Here is a 24802-nt window from a genome sequence, read left to right as displayed (position 1 = left end):
CCTGCCGACTTAAAGGCATCCAGTTCTTCCAAGTGACCATCTCAGGGTCTACGCATGGTAGTCTGGCACCTTGCTGCTGCCTCTCTACAACCCCAGTGAGAGATTTGTCGTGCCCCTCACTTAGGAACACTGCGGCAAAGAACTCGTTGAGGAGTTCAGCCTTGTCCCCTCTGTCCGTCACCAATTGTTTCTGCCCATTTAGCAGGGGTCCTATTCCTCCCTGGGCCTTCCTTTTACTCCCAATATATCTAAAAAACAATTTCTTGTTGTCTTTTACTTGGGTTGCCATCCTCAGCTCCATGGCAGCTTTGGCCCTGGCTTTTGTTTTGCCTCTGCTTTCCCAGGCTGACTGCTTGGGGCTGGGAGCAGCAGGCAAGGTGATTGGCCGTTAGGGGTCACATGGTCTGCAGTAAGAGAAGAGACATAGAGTGTGTGCGTGCATGTGTGCACAGGAGAGAGCTGCATGGGCAGCAGGGCTGGAGGGGCAGGAGCTGAGGGTTGGGAGTGTGGGGCACTGGCAGTACTGCGGGGCAGGGGATTAGGAGTGAGAGGCAGAGGCAGGGCATGGGCATATCATTGCCCCCTTCCCCCTTTCTTGCCCACAGGTCCTCTTTTTTGGTACTGGAAATATGGTAACCCCAACTTTGGATATTTTTTGGCAAAGGCTTGTGGAAGAAGGGAGTTGAGTTGACCAAGCAGGAGTGAGTGTGTGCTGCAGTGGTAAACCAGCTACGTCTTATCACCAGGTCAACATTCCCCCTTCCCATCCCTCCACCTGTCTCTCACCTATCGTCTCCCGTAGCCTCTGATCCTCACTGCTATACATTTGCATTTTCACAGACCTAAATTTGCATATTGACTCCTATTCCAACCAGGAGAACACAAAACAGCAGCAGACTCTCCCTATACCTGAAGAAAGGGTGTTTGTGCCTAAAAACTTTCAGAGAACAATTTTTCCAACTATTTAGTTGTTCTAATAAAAGATATCAGATTTACCCAAAGAACCTTGTCTGCCTATGTCCTTAGACCAGAGCTTTCCAAACTGCGTGCCGCGACACATTAGTGTGTCGGCGGCAGTGTGTAGGTGTGTCACGCGAAATGCAGAAAATTTTGCGGAAGGGCACTGCAGAGCTCCCTTACTCGCGTCTGCTTCCCTTGGCCCCTCCCCCGGAACTGAATTACTGTGTCGCGAAATGATGCATGTCTAAAAAGTGTGTCACCAACATGAAAAGTTTGGAAAGCTCTGCCTTAGACCAACATGGCTACAACCAACACCCTTGGTGCATGATTGAGTTTTAAGACCAAACCTGTAAAAAATGGTCTCTTAGCTGTTTCTCCTGTCATAGAGGCAAAATCTGACTGGAAATGAAAAGTTTCCCTTCTCAAAAGGAGAACCAAAGCTATTTCCTTCCATCCTTGCCAAAGTGGACTTCCTCTGTTTTTCTGCTTTTGATGGAATGGAATGAGGACTGATTATTTGGACGTCACCTTACTTTGTTTATTTTTATAACTTATATTTTTCCCTTTCATTACAAAGGGTGAATGCCCTTTATTGGCAAATATATGACTAGGATCCTCCTATGCATATAAAATGTAAAAATCTGGAAAGAGTAAGTATGTGAAGAGTCTGTGTTTAAGTGTTAGGTAAGATAAACTATGAAAGGGTTATTCCAGTCTAAAATAACTGGGGGAATGATTGATTTTTTTTTTTTTCTTCCCCCACTACATCTCCCTATTCATGGAAATAGGAAGAACATGACAAAAGCAGTGAATGTAAGATAGCATTGAGTTCTTTTAACTGCAGCTTCCTTCTGTCCACAGTCGATTGACATTCTAGTTTGGTATTTCCAGATAACCTTGTTCTGAGCTACACTGGATTACATTGAACTACTGCAAAAGCTTTTGCATTTGCTTGTTATCTTCATTACCTTCTGTTACAAAGTACAGTTTGAAACAAAGGAAACTCTTTCTACATCTGCTTTAAAGAGACTTTCAATCTGTGTTCTGTATCTTAATTTTGGATTAGTATTGGACTCTGACAGTTAGGAGTGCTTTCAGCCAGCCTGAATCTAGGACTCACTAGGGCTTCTTAAAATTATGCAGCTATAGCAGCCCTGTGTGACTTGCTGTAGTCAGACATCAAGCATGTTGCTTGGTCACTGTCTCCCCACCCCTGTGATGCCAGCTATGTCACACAGTGAAGGCCCAAAATACCAGCACAAGAAGGTATCTGTCAGTATATAACTCTTTAATCTAGCGGACTAGAGCATAACAAGATCTAGTGGCTGGAAGTTAAGTTAGGAAAACACAAATTGGGAAAAAAGATACAGCTTTGGAACAGTGCGGGTAATTAATAGGCCTGTGTGAAGCAGCAAATATTCGCTTCGGATTCTGCCAATTCAGAGGACAGTGATTCGATTCGGAGATTCGAATCACTGTCCCGATTCGATTCAGCTGAATCTGGTCCAAAAGATTTGGTGTTGCTTCGGAGATTCAGCCATAGATTAAACAGGCAGCTGACTAGTCTGTTGGGGTTGGGAGAGGGCGGAGGGAAGGGGCATGGGGGAGGAAGGGATTGGGGCTGGGGCTGGGACAAGCTGCCCAGCTGGGGTGGTGGGCAGGGGAGGGGGTGTGCGTTACTCTGGAAGGGGGGGGCAGGATGTGGGCGTGACAGCTCTTGGAGCAGGCGCTATGCCTTACTGCCACCAGCCGAGGCAAAGAGGGGGCAGGATGTGGGTGCAGCTCGCTCCAGGCAAAATGGGACAAACAGCAGCAAGGCATAGCCCCTGCTCCCAGCACTGCCATGCCCTTATCCTGTGCCTCCCATGCTGGCTGGCAAGCGGCAGCAGCACAGAGTCCCCACTCCCAGTGCTTACGCGGGTGCAGCAGCACTGGGAGCAGGGGCTCTGCCCCGGTGCTGCTTCCGCCCGGAGCAGAGCCCCCGCTCTCACCACTGCCACGCCTGCATCAGCACTGGGAGTAGGGACTCTGTGCTGCTGCTGCTGCTGCTTGCCAGCTAGTGCGGGATATGGGCGCAGCAGCGCAGGGAGCAGGGACTCTGCGCTGTCACTGTTTGCCAGAGGGCATGGCAGTGCTGGGAGTGGGGGCTATGCCCTGCTGTCACTTGCCCCATTCCGCCCAGAGTGAGCCATGCTTGCATCCTACACGCCCCCTCCCCAGCTGGGCAGTTTGTCCCAGTCCCCGCCCCAAAACCCCGACAGACTTACCAGTTAGAGGCATCTGTCAGCTGCCTGTTTAGCCTATGGCCAAATTGCCGGATTTTTTCCAGATCTTTTTCTGAATCAATTCAGATGCTTCAAATCGATTTGGAGCTTTTAATTGGTCTCCTGATTCGATTCGGAGATTTGATCTCCGAATCGAATTGGCTACCAAAGCTTTGCACAGCCCTGGTAATTAAGCATTGGCATGTATTAAAGAGAAGTTATCAACTGATCATCGTCAGGTTCTTTACAGTGAGAATGACGGTCTTCTAAGATATGCACTAATTCAAACCACAAGTTACTGGATTTGGTTCTGTTCATGTAAACAAGAATAATTCACTCCACTGCAGAGCTTATGGGGGTGAAGTTCGATGGCTTGTATTACATAGGAGATGGGACTACACTGGTGTCCTTCTGGTTTTGTAATCTTTAAATCCATATATGCCCCCACCTTTGGCTAGTAATTTTTTTAAATACTGCTAGACAGGCAAGAGTGCTAAATATGTAAAACAAGAATGTGTTACCAAAGGTTCTTTAAATAGCAAGATCCGTGTGTCTGGCTTCAGCTCCAAAGCATGCTCTGCTTCTGAAAGCAGTTTCCCAAGCCATGCCCACAGCATGACTTACCAAAATTCTTCACAGTTTACGAGTAATACATTTCGTCTCCACTGTGTCTCATCTGGAGGTGTTATAAATGTGCCCTTTGCTTCCATTAATTAGGATGTCAAAGCTGATCTAACAGTTTTCCCTTAGCTGATGCAATAACATTTTTATTATGTGCTGGTTCCAATATTTTTGGCAGGCTTTAGTCCACATGCTTGTTTACACTAATGATTCAAGTAATAGTGATTAAGACACAGTGTAATCAGGATGTACTATAATCAAAATACATTGCATCTTCTGCATTTCCTTTATTCTCTATAATTATTCCAGTATCTTACCATTGATGGAAGTTGCATGTTTTGATTTTTCATTTTCTTTTAGGAAACAGATATCCATGGTTTTTTTAAAGGTAATTTTTGAAACCTCAGTCATTCACACTCCTTTCTTATTAGGTGACCTGCTTTTATTTTCTTTCTTCCCTAGTATTTCTTCCCTCAGGAGATTTCCTATATCCTTTAGCCCCTCTGACTGACCAGATAGCTCAGTATGCTCTTCTGTTGCACTTTTGTGTCATAGCCATGTGTGGCTCAAAGTATTCCTGTTTAATTACCTTCCCACTTTACCAAGTTGCAGATTCTTTTTAGTGTCTCAGTAGCCCTTGCAAAACCACAAGGCTAATTCTTGTTTTTATAAAAGCATTATAGCCTGTTGAACCTTAATTGTGGTGTTTTGTAGGAATTTCCAACTGATTCTCATACCGGTTCAATACTGCATCTTACTAGATCACTTACATTCTCAACATTTGCTTTCCTGAAATTTTAGTACTAATTTAGAACCTGGTAGAACTGAACCAAGGGACTGTTAATTCCAAACTCATTTTCTGTTATCATCTGTCACTTCCTCCCATAAGGACCTAAGAAGTTAATACAGAATGGTTTTTCTTCTGGATTTTTTGGATCATGATTGTGCATCCTGAACCCTTTTAACACAAGTTACTCCTTGCACTCTATCAAATGAATCATTAGAATAGACACCTTATCTGCTTCTCATGCTTTGCCATCAGCTGATGTATTTTTCTATGCTTGCCTTTAAACAAGTTTTACTCTTTGAGCCATTGCCTCATTCTCAAGAGTTTAAACAAGGATAGTCTTTGTGCCTTTGAGGTGACTTAGCTGCATTCAATTTCTTAGTGCCTTTTTTCTGGCATTAACTGTTTTCTAATATCTCTAAACTAACAGTGACTAGCTTGTCTTGATTGAGTATTCAGAGCGTGCCATGTCCCATAATATATAATTTATCTGGGAAGTAGATATAGTGTTCCTATGGCCTTTAACTGGGTCTTGCTTCATTCTTCTTATTGTATGTTAGCACCCTGGAATATATTAGTGCAAGAATTTTTATAATTTTTTTCTATTGCTTCTGCTTTTCGCTCATGTTTTGATTTCTATACTTGGCAGCATTTCTATAGCCTGCAAAAGGGTTGGTTATAGCCCTTCTTCAATTGGATCTTTGTTTGAAGGCAATTAATGGCTGAAATTTATCATCATATAACAGGAGGAAAGAGCTGAAAAGGAATATGAAGGAAAGGCATAAAGTTATTCCTTCTCTGTTTTCTTGAATCTTTCAGCATTTATTCTTTGAAAAGGAATATGCGTACTTTCAGTATATGTGAGTATAGACAAGTGATAAAATGTATCTAACGTGTTTGTAAAGAGTATGTTACGTTCCCCTTTGTTAGGTCCTCCATATTAGGAATTGGCAGCATTTTCTGCCAGGAAGCCAAAATGATCCAGCTCAGATAAGTGGTGGGTGGGCATTTGGAACCTGGTGGCTTCCTTTGCTTTTCACTGCTGCTTAGCTGTGGAAAGATGTTGGAAGACCCAGGCACCTGACTGCAGCATAGTGCAGGGAGAGTCCCCCACCCCCCACCAAAGCCCCTCCTCCACAGGCCAGTTATACAGGCTCCATGAGTCATAGGGTTGCTGACCCCTGCTCTAGACAATCTTACTGCTGTTTCTATCAGTGAAGTTACTGCTTCCACCCAAGTGGTAAAGGTCTGTACTTCTGATACTAGGAGTCCTAGGTTCAAGAGCTTTTACATGTACATAAAAGAAATGGAACACCATCTTCACAGACCTACTCTGTTAAGGATCCTCCTTCAATAGGAAAGTAAATTTAAGTTTAAATTATTTATTTCTTGAAATAGTTATAAAAATTGCAGTTTGTTCCTGGCAAGACTATAGGGCCAACTAATTGCCTGAAGAAGACAGGCTGTTTTAAAGAAAAATATATGCTGTGCCTTTTCCTAATTTTTTTTACCATTGTTATCATGAGAGTGCGTGGTTAGACAGGAACTTATTTTAAGAAAGGGTAGGCAATAGCATAATGATGTTAAAGGCACCAGCTGCTCTATATTAGCACAGGTAGAGCTGCACAAGAGTTTACAGTAACTGGGGAAGTTAAGAAAGGAAAGGCTTATACAAGCATAGCCTAACAGTGCTCATAGAGAAGAGGTTTACAAAGTAGCATAACAACATAAACTACTGTATTTACTCAAATACAAGACTAGGTTTTTTTTCCCCCTATTGGCATGGGGAAAAAATCTTCTCATCTTACATTCTATATATAGAATCTAATTAATGGTGGGGGGTCATCTTATAATCAGGGTCATCTCAGATTTGAGTACATATGGTAGTTAATGCCAGTGTATTTTTAACTATGAATGTAAGTACTATTTTAATATGTAAAATTTTGAATTCACTTAAGATTGGGCTCTCTTTCAAAGAGTGCAGTTAAAAACAATTTTTGTATATTTTATTATGGTGGTAAAACTTAAGTTTTGGGGAGGTATTAGTTTTTCACTAATTTCAAGCTGAAGAGTGTTCTTTTAAAAAAAGTTTCACTTTTTCTTTTCTGAATTCAGATTATCAATTTTTAAAATTTAGAACAGGTCTTTGAATGTTGTTAGAATTTTAAGAATAGTTAAATATAAAAAAATTTATGTTGTTTCAAGACCAAATTTATTCACATTTTGAACTACAGATGTTCCTTTTCCATTTAAGTTGGAAGTCTAGCTCAATATTTCAGTGTTCACCAAATCATAACCACACGATGGGGTTATTCACCACTTAGGAATGAAAGTCCATCTGTTAGTTATTATCTGCTGTGCTACAGAATGAGTGCTTGGGAGAGACCTTCTAAGTGTTATACACAACTTCTTTTGCTCCCTTCTTTAAGACAAAAATAGACATCCACTGAATGGTGCAATCCTGTGCTTTAGTCAAGAGAATTCGATTTACTTCCCTGGAGTTTGTGAGATTGTAGGGCTGGGCCCAAAATTGATAGTATGAAACTTACTGGTTTACTTTGTCTTAATTCTAATATAATAAAAGCGTCTGTCTGTCTGTCTGTCTGTCCATAACACTTTATGAGCACTCTGATTGGTTGTCTCAGCAGCCAATTGCAATGCTTACTGCAACAACCAGTTGGAGTTTTCCTCACAGACAGACACAGTGGAGTGCCGCCATGACAGCGGGGACTGAGGGGCCAGAGTGAGGGGGCTGGCCTTGGGCCTCCCCCTCTGCCCAGCCCTGCTCCTTGGAGGTGGTGGTGCTGGACAGATTTGTCCCTGCTGTCGTGGCCGCACTCCACCCCCAGCAAAGGGGCACACGGGACAGTGGGGACAGACTAGCACAGCAAAGCGCCGCCATGATGGAGGGGATGGAGTGGGGGGGCAAGGCCAGCTCTGTACCGCCAGTGCTGCCACTGCCTGCAAGGAGCAGGGCTGGCAGGGGGCGGGCAGGCCACCCCTTGGATGCAGCGTGGGGTGTTGGCAGCGGGGACAGCAGAGTAAGCTCCCTCCCCCTCACTGCTCCTGGCAGGCGGCGGCAGCGCGGGGTGGTGAGTAGTGGCACTCCGTCCCCACCCACCACTCCCCATCATTCTTGACAGGCAGTTCAGTAGTTATATTAATAAAATACATTAATGTTTCCACTTAATTTGCATTGCAACAAAATGTTTTAGGGAGAAGAGTTTTTGTTTCAAGATTACCCACATTTTAAAGGTGATTATGGTTATGCAATTTATGACCACAACAAGATTTTGAAAATGACTGCATTTTGAAACATGAATGCAGTTATATATCTGAACAGAGATTCTTTTTCCTGTGGCTAAAGACCTATGAGTTCCAGAAATCACATGTTTAAGTTTTAACTTTAATCCCAGTTTGCAAGATTTTTATTATTAAAATCAAGAGTTCCTGTGGATGACATACAGGAAAACCTGATCTTAGCAGGAGATAGTAAAGACAAGTTTCACTACTGACACGATAGCTCTAGGCTTAAGTGGAGGGGGTTTGTTGTGATAGTGGTCTGATATAGAATTACTATCTACAGGAGCATTAGGAGGCTGTATTTTTTTCTTTTTACCTTCTTGGACAGTGGTAGAGTGTGGCTGTAGAGCAGTGGTTCTCAAATGGGGCAATCACTGCAGCTGCAGCAAAGTAAAAGTGTCCCATGCACTGTGTGCATAGCCAGACCAGGAAGGGCTGCAGCACAAGTGCATGCTTCTTCTGCATTAGGGCTTAAAGCACGTTAGAGAGCTGGCTTACGTTGCGTGCAGGCCAACTCCACCTGCCCTACATGCCTCGGTTTCCAGGAGATGCTGTGCAGGGTTGGATTGGGAAGGCCCATGGCAAAAGGAGGCTCTGGATTTACCAGATATAACTCGATGCAGGGGGAGTACACGTACTTGCTGAAACCCTGATCTGCTTACATGCAGGCACTTCACCTGATTTCAGTGGCAGTCATGTCCTGGTTGAGAACTGCTGAGATGAGCTACGACAGTGCAATAGTGGTTTTCAACCAAGTGTGATGCCACATTCAATAACATTTTGAATCTGAAAAGGATAACTGCTGCTCTAGAGTATGAAATTGTAGGCAGCCAGACTTTTTGGAAACCTTAACAGATGTTAACAAAAAAAAAAAATTAGAACCTCAAAGCTACATAGTACTTGAGAAAGTAACACATGGTTCCTGTCCTTAAAAAGGTGACAGATAAGACTGAGGTATCAATGACAGATTTCCTGAGGAGTGATATAAGAGTGCTATGTTTTCCCAGAATGTTCCAATTTTAGGTGGATCTTTAAAACTGAATATCGAGGGAAAACAGGATTTTATTACAATGTAGTCCCACTGTATGCATATTATATAAGTGCAGTGCCACTCTCAAATAATTTCTGCTTATTGCTTACATTGTAACCAACATTGGTTATCTGCGTGTTGGTCAAATACATTACCTGCTTTAACTGCATGGACAGACAAGGGTCTTTGGGTAGATGCGATATCTTTTATTAGACCAACTAAAAATTGTTCTTTGCTTTCCATGCTACTGTCCGTTTCAGCCCATTTAACTGCATTATTTGTAGAGGTGCACCGATAAATTGGTCCAATATCGGATCGCTACCGATATAAAGAAAATTGTCTATATAGGATATCGGGCCAATAATTTGGCCGATAAATGCCCATGTTGCACACAGCCTCAGCACAGCATGGAGCAGAGCCAGCAGCATGGAGAGCTGCCTCCAGCTGGTAAGTTGGAAACTACACTGAGGAAAGGGCTTCAAAGAGATTGGAGCCTGGGGTCATTCCTTTCTGAAACAGGTGAGCATCCCTAAAGAAGGATTGACTAAAAATAGAGATATGACTGTGACGGGGTAAGATGTGGGGAGGGACTGGAGAGGGGTAGTGAGGCAGTGTCTACATTTCAGAGTTCAGGAGAGGAGAGGTGAAGCCATTTCTCCACAGCCAGATGGAAGGCCTCCAGTTTTGTGAGCATTTATATGGCAGTAATCAGTATAATACATTCTAACTATCCAATGGATTTAAGTCATGAGATTCTTTTAGTACATTTAAGCTGCTTGCAGATGTTAAAAACAAACAAAAAAAATGCACATTACCAAAAGCAGCAGCACATTAGTTGAACCCGGCTCTGCAGTACTGTATAAATCAGGCACTTTAGCGGGGCTTTTTGGTACTTTTAGCTAAAGCTGATTCAATCAGCTATTGGATAAAAGTGCCAAAAAAGCCCCACTAAAGTGTCCGATCTATACGTATGTCAGGCAAGCCAGGGCCAACTAACATACTGCCTTTTCTGGGCATGTGCTGGGCTCAGTGTGGGAACACCCTGAGTTTAAAGTAAAGTGCTGTTTTTGTTTTTTGTTTTTTAATGTCTGCAAGCAGCCTTTATTGTTTGCTTTTGGGCTTTAAGCATGTAGGATTCACGTTCTTCAAACCTTCCTTCCACTTGGCCATAACTAAAACATTTGGCCACGATGATTAAAACGTACATCTTTTTATAAAAGAAATATAAACAGATGTCATGTTTGTCCTGAGATTAACCATTTTATCAGACATCCAGGTCTATTGTTCCAGGATAAATCCTTAAAAGGTTCCTGAGATTAAGAAGTGCTAACAGTTTATCCCGGGACATCACAAAATGTGTCTGAAAGGTCTTCCTGGACTTGCATCATTGAATCAATGGTAGCAAAGTGGCAGTGCATTCAGTCACTCGCTAAACCCCGATTAGAGAGGCATTATATGTACATACCAAGCCCAGGATATTTCCGTTCTGGAACAAACACAGGTGGGGCTCTAGGAAAAATGTTAAGGATGACGAGATTCATGGTAACTTTTTCCCATAGAGGTGTTTAAAAAAAAAACAAACTTGCATGTCATAAAGCAGTGAATTTTTTTTAAGATCTCATTTTTAATAAAAGCCTAGTGTTTTTTTGGTGGTTTGGCCTGGTAATTCTTATGGGTGACAGGCCAGCTGACGAAATGATGTAGGGTTGCTAGGACATGTTCCTTTTAAGAAAGGACTTGAAGGAGAGAGACCATTCCAAGCCAAAGGGGTAGTATGAGTAAATGCTCAAAGCACAGACAGTGGACAATGGGAGACAAAGGGAGGCGGGGGGGTATAAAGAAGATTGGAGAGAATTCAGGGAACAAGAACTGGAATTACCCTCAGACTGATGCTTTTATAACAGAGGGCTATTTTAGAATTGTCTAATTGCTGCTGAGTTGTTATCACTAATCTCCTACTCTGAAGCTGTAGGCCAGTGAACTTTTAACCACTTTAAAAGGGAAGGGAAGGGTATCCGCTGCTCAAGTTTGGGCATCAGCTGTTATAGTGCAACTGTTAGGTCTGCGTGCTCCTGTAGATAAAAGAAGCATGCCCTTGCCAAGTTAAGCTTTAACCCTCACCATGCATAAATTGACATTAACCTGCATTCCTACAGAAGTATGCTGATTTCACTTACCCGTTCAAACCTTTACAATGTATCATTTGATATATCCATACTACCATTACAATTGTCTAAATTCTGTTGAGTTCTGATTTAATCTGCCTGGTTGTCTTAAGTGAGAGTGTCTGGCATTAGACTTCTGCACAGCTAGAAAATATCTGATTTTTTTGTATTCAGGGCAGTCTGCCTGCCTGCCTTTTTCTCCAGAAACTTACATGGTCAGGTCCCCTGCATATGACTAGACCACTGTTTCCCAAAGGGTGTGCTATGACCATGATAGATGCATCCCATGAGAACCTGTTAAAGATAAATGTTCTCCTCCCTCATCAAGCATCCTGCACCTGCTCCCAGCTACTCCAGCAGTGCCTGCATGTGCACCTCTGGAGATTGCTACTGCCATTGTCACCATGCCACACCCCTTCCTTTCCTCCTACACTCCTGTGGCTGCCAGGAGGGGGTATGGAGATGGTCTGTGGCATGAGACCCTGTAGGAGCAACCTCAGTCATGGGAGCTACAGTCATGGGAGATACAGATCAGGGATCAGGATAGGGCTGATGGGAAAGAGCAGGATACAGGAGGGTGAAGACCTTAAGTGGCACCAGCTTAGATCAGTGGTTCTCAACTTTTTTTTACCTCAAGGGCCCCTCTGTATCTCTTCTGCATTTGTATTTATCTCTCATTTTTAAGTAGGAAGTTGCAAAATTCAGAAAAGTGTGCTACCAGTTTTAACCCAGAAAAAAAATGCCCCAGGTGTAGCTAAAGTTCTCCTTCCCCATCCAGCACCCACACCTGCCCTCAAGGAACAAAGAGGGTTTTTTTACGAAGTAGGGAGGCCATACCTCTTTCTGACCGAACAAAAAATGCTGATTCTGATTGAGGTGAAATCCTATTTGACTTTAAAATTCTCTATATATAAAAGCCTCTGCCTGCCTGCCTGCCTGCCTGTAATGCAGAGGCAGCGGGGTCAGCGTATCGCTATGACGGGGGTGACAGAGCAGACGGAGCAGAGTGGGAGGCCAGCAGCACTGGCCTCGCCCGCCCTGCCCTGCTCCTAGGATGCAGAGTGGGGACAGTGGGGACAGAGTGCTGCCATGATGGAGGGGACAGACCGGGGGGCGAGGCCGGTGACGCTGGCTTCGCCTCCCCAGCTCTGCTCCTTGGCGACTGCAGCATGGGGTGCTGATGGCGAAGCACTGGCCTCACTCTCCCCTCACATGACGGAGCATCGCCGTGACATCAGGGACTGGGGCCGGAGCACCGCCCCCCTCGCTGCCCTGCTCCTTGGAGCCAGGGGCCAGAGCGTGCCCCCCAACACCAGCCAGCAGGGGGGGTGGGGAGGAGGCAGCAGGGAAGGAGGGGAGCGAGAAGGGGGGAGGTTACAGTGGCAGCGCCAGCGCCACAACCATGGCTGTTCACTGCAGCTGCCGCCGGCAAGCTTTCCCCACCTCCCCACATTCCTGGGAGGCGGTGGCAGCAGTGGGCCTCGAAGGGCTAGGGCACATGGGGCCACACCCAAAGGGGAGAATGGGGGGAAATGGACCCAAAACAATGGGGAGGAGGGGGAATCCAAAGCGGGGGGGGAGGGGGAGCTGGACCCAACCTGGGGAGTGGGGGCAATGGCCCAGGCCGCGGATGGGGAGAGGGGCAACATGGGCTTCTGTCCCCACCTGCCCACCCCCCATCATGCTCGACGGGCAATTTGCTAGTACTTACTTAAATGCTGTACTAGTGGTGGGTTAATCTTGAAGTCTTTCAGACCTATATGGTGGAGCAGACTTGAGGGTAGTACTGTAAAGAGGCACATATGTACTGATAGGCAAAATAGATATATTTGGTGCAGGATTGAAAAGGCTAAGCTCTTTGGAGAGGAGGGGAAGGAAAAATAGCAAGGGAGGAGTTAAAATAAAAAATACTATGCTTCTGATGTTTAGCCTGGTCATTATACTTACGCTATATTCTCTTAAAAACAGACTTACAGTTCAGGCTTAAGTGCCCTAAAGTTCTAGATATTTGCTGTAAATGTCACTGTCTGTAGACCAATATTTTTTTTTTTAAGTAAAAGATAAAGCCTGACTTGGTGATCTAACACTTTAATAATTTGCTATCATAAAATAGTTTAAAGTATAAATGTTTTATGCTAGGCCAAGCTGGACGCTAAAGATGTTTTGTCTAAAACATGAGATAATGGAAAGTGTATTGTGGCATGTGAATTACTTTAGCCTCTTGGTGGTAAATGTTTGCTTAACCAGAAAAGAATGTGTTGTACTCCTTGCCAAAGGAAAGGTATTGCCATACTCTGTATTTTAAGTACTGTAAATAAAGCAGTAAATATGTTTCTGTTCATGTGTGTTAATCCACAAGTTATGAATGCATTCATTCAATAAGAAATGTAATATACTGTTACCCATTTAAAGGGTTTCAGTAAGAACAGGTTATAATTACTTTGGGCTGAGAGAAACATGAAACCAAATATTTTCATGATGATTGAAGTTGAATGTAAGAGAGAAACAGCTATTGCTTAAATTAAGGTTCCTCCAATCCCAGAAAACTCAAATCTTTGTTTACCTGCAGAATTTTCTTTTATCTGTGATTTCTGTGATGTGCTGTTCTCAATAACAAATTACTGTAAATAGCCAAGGTTATCAGTAATTTTTCATCCATGCAGTCAGGCAGTGGTGATCAACTTTTTTAGCCAGTGGGCCAGGTAGCGGTACCCATGCTGTCCGTGGGCCAGATCTGTCTGGTGTTCCCAAACTGGCATGGGGCAGTCATGGCAGGACCCATCCAGCTATGTAGAGGGGATCAGGGGGCGTCCTAGCTCCCACCTTGCCTTGCAGGGTGGGGTGGGAGGGCATGGCTTAGCCTTATAAGGGGAAAAGGCATGGCCCAGGCCCAACCTGGCTTCACAAGAAGAGGGCTTGACCTTATTGATTGCCATCACTCCCCGGCTGCCAAATTTCCCGATCTGTGGGGATCCCTGCTGGCTGGATAGATACCTATGGCTCTACAGGCTGCATTAAAGAGCACCCCTACAGTAGGGTTATTTGCAAAGAATAACTCCACATCATGTAAAGGATCATAAAGGAAATAGCAGTAAGGGAAATGCACGCACTTATTCTCTATCTGAACTTTATTTGCCTTTCAACTGATACAGTAGTTTACTAGTAATTTAATAATCCTGATTGCAAAAAGGGAGTCACATTACTCAGATTGTGGCATAATAATATCTGAGCATCTAATAGATGCTGCAGTTATATAAAGTAATAACAACAAGGCTTGCCTTATAAAAACCTTCAGGAAATTATTCTGTCCTTTTGGTTTTGTTGTTTACAGAGTCTGCTGAGTACATTGCAATAATAGGATGTAATTGTAGGGAATATGCTCAGTTTACTTTTTTATTATTATGGCATAATTTGTGCTACATAAGGCAGATGCCTGCACTGGCTTTGCATGTGCCCTTCCTGAAGGGGGAGGAAAGGATTCCATATATGGAAAAGGTCTGCTGACCCTAACCATGTGACCCAGCTAAACATACAAATAAGGGGAGTTTTTTTACTGGGAGTTGTGTTGGCAGATGATACTATGGAGAGAGGCTTTGGCAGAGGGATGAACAGCAAGATTTGTGCCCCTTCTTAATATGATTCCAATAATAGGGTTTGTACATTGTCTACATCATATATCCAACTGGTTTGATCTGTAAGATAGCTGCTCTAGATGCCTCTGGCATAATTTTGTTTTTTAGCAATGTCAGCCAACATGTTCTCCTTATTCTTTCTGTCTAATAAACCATTGGCAATTCAAAAACAATGCTGATAATATTAAACATGGATATTAAACCATTAAATATTAGAGCCTTAAACATGAAAACTTACAGATACCTCTAGTTTTAAACATGTGCTAACAGTGATGGATTCAGAAAAACAAGGTGAGTATTGAATTTTGTATGTTTCATTCAGAATGTGGTTTTGAGGAATAAGGTGTTTACTAAGAACTCTTACAATGTTCCTGTCTTCAAAGGAACTTTAACCTCACTCATTCCTACACTCTTAGATTATAAAATGATAGGAAGTCTTAAAATGTAAATTTTGATATAGATGAATAGTAATATTGATTTATTATTTAAATTTTGCTTCCAGTTGAAAATCAGATCTTTCCCTGAAAAATTACAACCTATCATTCTATTCATATCTGGAAAATAAAAGGAAAAACCTTATTGCTCACTAAGTGCTATAAAAGTTAAAGTAAACTTTTCAATTTCTTAAAGGTACAATCAGCTGGATACCAGTAAAAGCCTTCTAGACAATTTGAAAGACAAAGTAATAATTGAGTACCCAACGTTACTCGTGGTTTTGAAAAAATTCAGGAATGGCATGGTGGTTCTTGGCCAAGGTAAGCATACATTTATTTCCTGTTATGCTGTACTTGGATATTTTAGTTGAATAAACAATGATTAAGAGTACACCCTTTATTAATGCAAGTCGTGTACAATATGTATTCATGTCCAAATGTAAGGGATTGCCAGTGGGGAAAAATGTTATGGGCTTTTAAAAATGCTCTACTTTAACTCCATTGGTAGGTGGTTTAAAGTATAGAATACATACTCTGTTTGTGCTTACCAGGATTACTGATATTTGGCACATTTTCTGTAATGTAACCACAGCAGTAAAATAAATAATATTGTTAGACTTACTGTATTTAGTTGAATCCAAGACAATGTTTATTCACCATTCAATATGGGGAGGGGAAAAAAGCCTAGTCTTAATTAGGGTACCAGCCTAGGGCTGCTGCCTGACTCTGGGCCAGGGTGGTTGGAGGTGCCTCGAAGTGGGGAGAACATGAGGAAGGCCATTAGGGAAGGGACGTGCTTTTTGAACTTGCAGTAGCAATCAGTTGACAAATATCAAGATGAGTAATATTAAAACGTTATGGAAAACTGACAGGTATGTTTGACAGTTGATCTGTTAAACTGTTTTTTAGAATATTAGCAATGAATAAAGATGTGCTACACTCTATGGCTAGTAAATGATTACAGTAGGAAGTACTATCTTTACCCAAATCAAAGATGACTTCAAATTTGTGATGACCCCTTCCCCCCCCCCATTAGATTCTATATATGGAAAATGACAAACTTGTTATCAATTTTAGTGTATAGAATACAGCTATTGGAGAGAGACCTTGAATTCATTCCCCCGCAGCTGTACCAAATGGACCCCTGCTACGTCCCCTCCCACCCCCACCACCACAGTCAGTGCCCACTGCCACTTAGAATCATAGAAAATTAGGGTTGGAAGGGACCTCCGGAGGTCATCTAGTCCAGGACCATTCCCAACTATATCATCCCACCCAAGGCTTTGTCTTGCCAGGTCTTAAAAACCTCCCAAGGATGGAGATTCCACAAACTCTCTGAGTAACTTGTTCCAGTGCTTTACTAACCTCCTAGTGAGAAAGTTCTTGCTAATATCTGACCTAAACTTCCCTTACTACAACTTGACACCACTGCTCCTTGTTCTGTCATCTGCCACCACTGAGAACAGTCTAGCTCAGGGGTGGGCAAAATAAAGCCTGCAGGCCAAATCCAGCCCACTTGGATTTTGTCTGGCCTATGGCCAAGTCCCTCAGGCCCATCCAGTCCAGGCACAGAAAACAACCTGGGCCATGGCGCCGGTCCCACTACTTTCAGTCGCTCAGCAGGTCTGGAGTAGCACAGTGGCCAGACTCACTTCTCAGGAGCCCTGGTGGCAGCAGCTCCTTCTTGCTGCTGCTAGCCCTGGCTCTACTGCCTGAGCACCCTGGCCTGTCTGCCCTGCACCCACAGTCAGGGGTGGGACCCGTGCAAGCTTGGCATACAGCCAGGCAGATGGGATAGTGCTGCGGGCAGGCAGGGTGCGCTGTAAAGGAGCGGGAAGGACAGGTGAGGCTGGGATCTCCAGCTGGTGACACTGCGGGGCTGGGGCCAGAGCACAGTCATGATCCAGTGCCCTTATGCTCCTGCAGCAGGTGCCAGTTCTTCTAGCAAGAGCATGTGGGGAGTGGATTATGGCTCTGCCCTAGGACCTAATCCTGTGCTGTCCCAGGGTCTCCATGGACAGGATAGGACCCCTTAGGGAGTTTTGGTGAGATGCTATGCAGTGGGGAGGCTGCTGACCTAGACCACAACAGTTCATCAAAACTCCCTATGTGCCTCACAGACCCAAATAATTGCACACCCCTGATTTAGCTCCATCCTCTTTGGAACTACCCTTCAGGTAGTTGAAGGTTGCTTTTAAATCCCCTCCGTCTTCTCTGCTCCAGACTAAATAAGCCCAGTTCCCTCATCTCCTCATAAATCATGCGTCTCAGCCCCCTAACATTTCTAGTGGTGAAAAATTTCCACCACTAGAAAGAAATGCCTGTTTGTGGCCCTAGTTTGAATATAGCATATTGGTCATTAAATGTACTATTGCCTGATGAGCTGTTCAAATGAGGTTTTAAATAAACTTCAAAAATTTGAAGCACTGCTGTCATGTTGTAAGAGTACAGTATAGAATGGGTCAAGGGACAGTGTTGGCTGCCTCCCAGCAGGAACTGGAGGAAATGCTGATAACTCTCTGAGACAACAAGAAAATTTATTCAAGAGAATGACCTTCCTCTATTTCAGAGATTTGTTTAAGAAAAAAAAAAAAGTGGCCCTCTTAAAGGCCTATATTAGGTGACATAATCAGCTGCTACACATTAAGAAATCCATGAATATGTTTAATCTTTGTGGCTGTTTTTATGCATGCTAGTGGCGACATAAATTTGAGAGTCCAGCTCCCTACCATAAGAAGCTTTAAAATGTAATTAGATACAACACAGCAAAGGATAATAACTAAATAGGGATGGAAATGAGTGTTGTGATTGTGAAAGATCATGCTATTTTTACCTTTGCACATCTCATTAGGTGACTTATTGTTAATAATGCATTCCAGCCATGAGCTGTGCTTGACCTGAATGGCCCTGGAAACCATAATAAAGGAGTTGCTACCTAAACCCTAGTCACCTGGTGGATAGGAGGAAGAAGGGGATATAGGGAAAAAAAACACTTTTCTTTTTTAGTTTAAAAAGAAAGTTCATTTACTGATAATACTCCTACAGTACATCCTTAGTTATCTAAATGGAAACTTTTTTACTAAGTTGTAACTATGGATATTGTGTAAGAGTCCTCCTCTTTTTAAGCTTTATTTCATGCTGCCGCTGTTCTGCCTCTTGCAGGAAGTGGGTGGGGGGAGGGAGCGGGCTGCTGGCCTCAGCTCCCCCACCCCCTGTCCAGTTTCACACTCTGTCTGGTCCTCGGCACGGCTTCAGAATCATGCCAGCACTCCCCCATGCTTGGAGCACTCTGATTGGCTGTTTCCATCACCCTGTCAGCGCGAATAAAGCATTACAGACAGACAGACTTAGACTTTTAAAATATTAGAATACTACTGCATCTCTACTCTTCAATTTGATACAGTATTGTAACTTAATTATTGGTGTTTTGCACCTTTCATTTACAAGCTTTATTTAATGCAAAACTATCATCTCTGTTCTTCAGTGTGATACAGTAACTTGCAACTGTTTCACTTTTCTGAACAAATGTAGCTCTGAATTATTTTTTAGCTATTCTTTCTGAAAGAGAACAAGTGAGGATGTACTATTTTTAAAATATGACTGTGCAGTTGGGGGGAATGCAAAATTAGAAAAGCTACAGAATTTATGACTGCTTTCTTTTGAGTCTAACTTTCAAAACCAAGTATTAGAATTCATTTTTAAATGGTTTAAAACAATTAACTTCGTAGGACATCCAGGTGCTACTGTTTTTATAATTACGTAGAAATCTACTGAACATACAAAGTAAGCTAGGAAAAGAGATGCATAATAGCCTTGCTTGAGATGACATGTCCATCTATGTATAGAAATAAACTTTAGATTCTTTGTGTTGAATGTTATACATGTAAATATATCATTATGTTAAATTATCCATATTAATTTTTTGTAATTATTTGTGCCTTCCCAGATGTACACAGAAAACAGTAATACACTCCCAGTTTCCATTAACCAAAAGACATTTGTCTTTTCATGTTACCAATACCACAGGAATTGCATCTTTTATTTTTGAATGTACTTCGTTCAGCGCAGTTTTAAAAAAACCAAACGTTTTCAGTTGTGCTTAACCTTTCACTGAAAAGTTTTTGAACTCTTAAGAGAGAGTATCCTTGGGAAGTTAGTAGACTGCCAAATACCACTGTGGGATTATATATTAGAAATGGAAAATAAATCTTCCCTCCCAATATCCTGTAACTGTTATTTCTGGTCTCCATCTCCAATGTGCATGTTAGTTTTTCTCATTCTCTTCCCCAGAGTTTCAGAGTTTGGATGATAAAATGTTGTCTTTCTATCTTCCAGAATATAATCTTAATGTAAAACATTTACTGAATATATCAACTTGGGATATTTATATCTATAATACCATTTTTGTATAATACCCAAGTTGAACTGGCATGTTCAGAATGTGAGAGTCTTTGGAGCATAATTTATTGTTGATACTATATACCTGCCATTTCTAGTAACATAATGGTGTATGTTTTTAAGGGACCTGCAAAAAAGGGGGAAAAAATCCATTAGCTACTTTTTAGCCTTGTAATAACATACAAGGAAGATCTGAAATATGGAATTTTAAACATTTTTTTGTGCTTTTCACCTTAATATTAAGGATGTCAAGTGTAGTTTGATTTGCTTTTACTGAAGGATTTCTTAGAGGTCGCACATGTACATTGTGATCCATGACCCTTAATTGAAAGGGTTGGGAGAGTTAGAGCTTTACCATTTTAATCTTTTATTCTTTTTTATCTCAACTGTCTATTCTGTTTAAGTTAAATAGGTGTTAACAAAAACATACTAAAACTTGTTCTGATGTTGGATCTTTTAGTTCCCAAATGAACTAGTCCATGGAATCTTTCAGGGGAAAGTAGGAAGATGGACCTGAATATAAAAGCAGAAGGGCTGGGTTTTTGTTTGTTTGCTTGTTTTTTTCTGTTAAAAATAATGAAGAAGTGGGGCACAAAATCCTACTTTGCTTTTTCTTTGTATTTCATCTTGAGGAAGTGAGAGAAAACAGCATCCAGTTGCAGTGACCAGAATTCAGATCTCTTTGAGCTAGTCCAGTATTAGCTCAGTATGCAGGGGCTGGGGTGGTGGTGGTGCTAAGGCATGGTTGGCAATAGAGGTGTGCGAAGCGGACCGTATTAGATTCGGATTTGGCCCAATTCAGGGGACAGTGATTCAATTCATTGAATTCAGATCACTGTCCCGATGCAATTCAGTTGAATCTGAATATGAAGCTTCGATTCTGATTCGGAGAATCAGCAATTCGTCTATAGACACAGCTTTAAATGTTTTTTCTATGTACCTCAAGGTACCAGGTGGCTTGTGAATGTGTCCCACAGGAGCGCGGGCGGGGGGCGGTCCCCCAGCGCGAGCGGTGGTAGACCCAGAAGTGGACTGGAAGTCCTTCGGGTCCACTTCTGGGTCTACCACCGCTCGCGCTGGGGGACCGCCCCCCGCCCGCGCTCCTGTGGGACACATTCACAAGCCACCTGGTACCTTGAGGTATATAGAAAAAATATATAAAGTTGTGTCTATGTCCGAATCATCAAGTCTCTCCAATTCAATTCAGAAGCTTCTGATTTCAATTGGGAGAGATTAATGGGTCTCCTATTCGATTCGGCTTCAGAGATTCGGCTGTCAAATTGGGCCGAATCTCCACCGAATCGAATCAGCAACTGAAGCTTCACACAGTCCTAGTTGACAGCTCAGAAGTCGCAAATTCAAGGCCATAGCAGAAGCGCTCATGGCACAGCCTTTGTCAAATTCCAATGAATCTGTGAATTCTGGTAAATACCTTGTCACAGATGCAAAAAAGGAAAGGAAAGCTCAGTACACAATTGTGCCTCATAATAAATATAAGATCTTGCATTTTTCCAAAGAATGGATAAAGTAAATGACTTCATTTCCTCTACTTTTTTTGTAGCTGAAGGCAGTTGTAACTTTGAAATTAACAAAATATTTTTTTACCAGGTACTGCATCTGCTGGTCCTACTCCTGCCATGGAGCCATGCAGATCCAGTAGAGGCTGCCTTCATTGTACACATGCTCTGGCGGCTGTCTGCTTGTCTTCTTCCAGTAAACACCCCCAGTACAGACAAGACCTCATCTTGTTTCTTTCCCGTCTTCACGAACGCAGTTACTGCTTTTCAGGCTCCTTTAAGTCCCACTCTCCATGCCCAGCAGGTCCTAGTCTCATTCCTTCAGACTTCCAGTCACATCCTTCTCCTCCCACTGGGGTCCTCATCCCAATCTACTCTCCTGTACCTTGATGCAGCCCTTGTTCCCTATATTCAAATCTGTGGCATCTTACTCCTTAAAAATGCCTGGGCCCAGCAAGTGGATTATTGAGATACAGGTATCGATATCCTTGCTTTTGTTTTAGGAGCCCAGAACTGGCACTTCAGTTATTGCAGGGAAAGTCCTACGTAGCCCAAGGCTGGAACATGTGCACTACAGGTGGAATGTTTTAGGGATTTAGTTTGCAAAGTGTAAGTTTCTACTGAAAATAAGCAAATTGGGATTTTTTTTTCCCCCAGAGTTTTTAATGGAGCTAAATTTGGACTTATCTTTATGAGTCAGCAAAAGGCACAGCTTTGACAAAGGTCACCCTTCCCTGCTTAAAAAACAGAAAGGTGCCAGAGCTTTTCAAGGGAAAGTTTTCCAGAATTTCTGGAAATTGATTCATAATTTTTTTTCATATTCCTGTTCTGAGAAATGATTCGGGTATTTTGGCTGAAATTTTCTGAATTTATTCAGCCTAGGGCAAACACCTAGCATTGAAAATATCAGACCCAAACACTTAAATATTAGCAAAATTATGTGCATCTGATTGAATTTTTACAAGTGTTGGGAAGTGTGCAACTTTAGTATAGCCCTGCTAGCAGGCCGTCTACAGTATACTATTTGTAATGGAGTAAAAGCAGTACATAGTACTCGTATTATAAAGGACTTCCCATAACAAAGCAAAAATAATTTACTACCTAAACATTGTCTGTTCAGTATCTTTGTGAGTCAAATTATCAAACTATTTTCTGTGAAGTTGTAATGCTTGACTTGCTTAAAGAAGAAATTCAGGTGTTCTGCTTTCAGGATACAAGGTCAGTCATGGCTGAAGTTAGTAAGGGATTACAGAAGTTTTAACAAGACTTAGGGGCAAAAACAACCCTCACTTTGAGCATTACTCAGTACATATCTAGCATATAAATGTTAATTGATTATACACTAGATTTAATGTGGACAAAATGTGACCTCTGATGTTTCTGGGTGAAATGCTTTTATTTTCTTGACCAAATTCCATTGAAACTGTACAGGTGCACTCTGTTTCATGTATTATCTATGCCTGCCAACTATAGGACATAAGATAGCAATGATACTCCATTAGCTCTGTCTTTGTAGTATTTCTTTTATTAAAGATCAGCTAATATCAAATGCCCAGAAAACCTATTTGAATTCATCAAAAGGTCAAACATTGAAAATACCAATCAGAGGGGGATTTGCATCACGGCCTTATTTTGCAGTAGTTTATTTTTATATTGCTTATGTGCTGGTGCCACAGAGTGCTGGCATCTGGTGACCTCATCTTAGAGTGGGAGCGGTCAGTGTTTGCTGAGGCAGAAGAACTGGGAAAGGGGGAATACCAGTGTGGGAAATGAATGCTGAATAATGTGATGTCGCTAGAACATTGTGGGTTTCTCCTACAGCACTGGGTATTCTCAGCCCATAGCTTCATCTTGTTTGGCTCTTGGGATTATTCAGCCTAAACCCAGCTTGGGTTTTTAAATGCGACTCTCATAAATGTTACCTTTAATTTTCCAACTTAAAACTATCCAACAAAATTTCTCGACAGTTCCTTGGCTTAAGACGCTGATAAAACTGCAAATGATGCTAATGCATTACATTTGGAATACAAATTTGTAGTAGCCAAGAAAATAATATTCCAAAACAAATTAGAGGAAGGAACAATTTAAACTTCTCAGTGGGTGGAGAATAGTTATAAGGGACACACATTCAGTATAACTGCTTGACAAAGAGCAGCAAAGACTGAGGAAATCCATGAGCTCTATTTTGTTTCATCTTGCAACAGTGAGATCCATGTCAGGGCCAGCAGTTTGTCAGCATAATCTCACTTATAAAATAATAGTTCTCCTAATATCTAGTAGAGGACAACAAAATGTAGTCTTTCAAGACTTTTATCTTTCTTAAGCACTCTTGTGCCATGAGTACATGAGTAAACAAGTAAGAAATGAACAAATCTGCAGTAACTAATTGCCTGTCTGTTTTTGTACCCTCAGATGCCAGTGACTCCAGTGAAGGCTCGGACAGTGATAGTTCATCCCTCTCCTCTCTGGAAGAGGGGGAAATACGGGATTGTTCCTGAAAGATGTATTTTGACAAAAGGGGTGGGGTCAGTCGACCTATTATCTGTATTCTTATATCATTAAATCCATTTTTTACAGAATTTACTTTTCTGTTAGACAGTGATTTCAAAATCATGAGCTAACTTTTGGTCTCTATATACTTAGTATTTAAATAGGTGAACAGTTTGGGAATTTTCTGATTTTTTGAAAATCCAACTATTTATTTCACAGTGGGCCTTTTTTCCTTTTAAATGTCTGTCTCTCATAAATATTTGCGCACACATAAGAACGACACACATGTTAGCTTGTGTATTAATCTTGGATAAATAATTTTCTTTTATTTTAACATCCCAGTTTCATACTTCAAAGAATTGTAAGTGTCCACTTATTTAGATGAATTTAGAAGCCTTAACTCTAGGCTAGCGGTTCCCAGTCTGTGGCACGGGTACCACCAGTGGTGTGTAGACAACTTGTCAGTGGTACGTGTTAACTGATTTATTATAATTACAAGTTTCCCCCGCTTTATTCGGGTTCTGTATATGCGTATTCACTCTTATGCGAGTACCCTTTTTATACCAAAAATTCATTATATGCAAAGTAAATTCACTCTTATGCGGCTGGGGTGGGGGAAGCCTGCAGTCAGCTTCTTTGTGCGGTGCATTGTGGGAGTGACGTGCACCAAAATATAATCTCCTTTGTGGATTTGTGTTCCTCGCTCGTCTGTGACACGTGTTTCTGTAGTTGCCATCCCCATTATGATAGTGCCCTGTGCTTGTGAGTACTGTCTGCTGTTGGTGAGTACCAAAATTGTCTTGTAAAAGTGGTAGAAATGGATCTGGGGGTCTGTACAGTCAAGGTCTTGAACTGTATCCCTATTTGTTACATTGGAAGGTGAATGTAACAAATGCGAATTCGAGTTATGCACCGTTTTCCAGGAATGCATGTACAGCATAAAGCGAGGGAAACCTGTACTTCATTTGACAAAAAATTGCTAGTGGTACTTAATGTTATATTGTTTTAAATTGGTGGTGTGCAATCTGTCAGAGTTTGGGAACCTCTGCTCGAGGCTACTATTTTTTTAAACTTTAAAAAACTTTTTTTATCTAAATTGCTTCCTAGTTGAACTGATTTGTTGTGGCATTTCTCTGCAATGCTGAGTTTCCATATGCAATCATATTTTAATGGTGACTTAATTCTTATCTGGTAACAGGGT

At 42.1% G+C, this 24802-nt stretch overlaps 1 protein-coding gene across 1 annotated transcript in view; it reads left to right on the top strand.

Annotated features, from left to right (window-relative positions):
- The window catches only part of ZNHIT6 (zinc finger HIT-type containing 6), a 56772-nt gene extending 33088 nt beyond the window's left edge, over positions 1–23684 (top strand). The window contains exons 9-10 of the mRNA XM_006033856.2: positions 15393–15517; positions 23524–23684. Of these exons, the coding sequence (XP_006033918.1) occupies positions 15393–15517; positions 23524–23609 (211 nt within the window). The 3' untranslated portion in view covers positions 23610–23684. The remainder of the gene's footprint in view (positions 1–15392; positions 15518–23523) is intronic.
- The last annotated feature ends 1118 nt before the right edge of the window (positions 23685–24802 follow it).

This window comes from Alligator sinensis, unplaced genomic scaffold (assembly GCF_000455745.1).
Source record: "Alligator sinensis unplaced genomic scaffold, ASM45574v1 scaffold32_2, whole genome shotgun sequence".
In the NCBI taxonomy this organism is placed as follows: Eukaryota; Metazoa; Chordata; order Crocodylia; family Alligatoridae; genus Alligator; species Alligator sinensis.
Note: the sequence above shows the minus strand (reverse complement) of the source record. Positions and strands in the feature narration are given on the sequence as shown.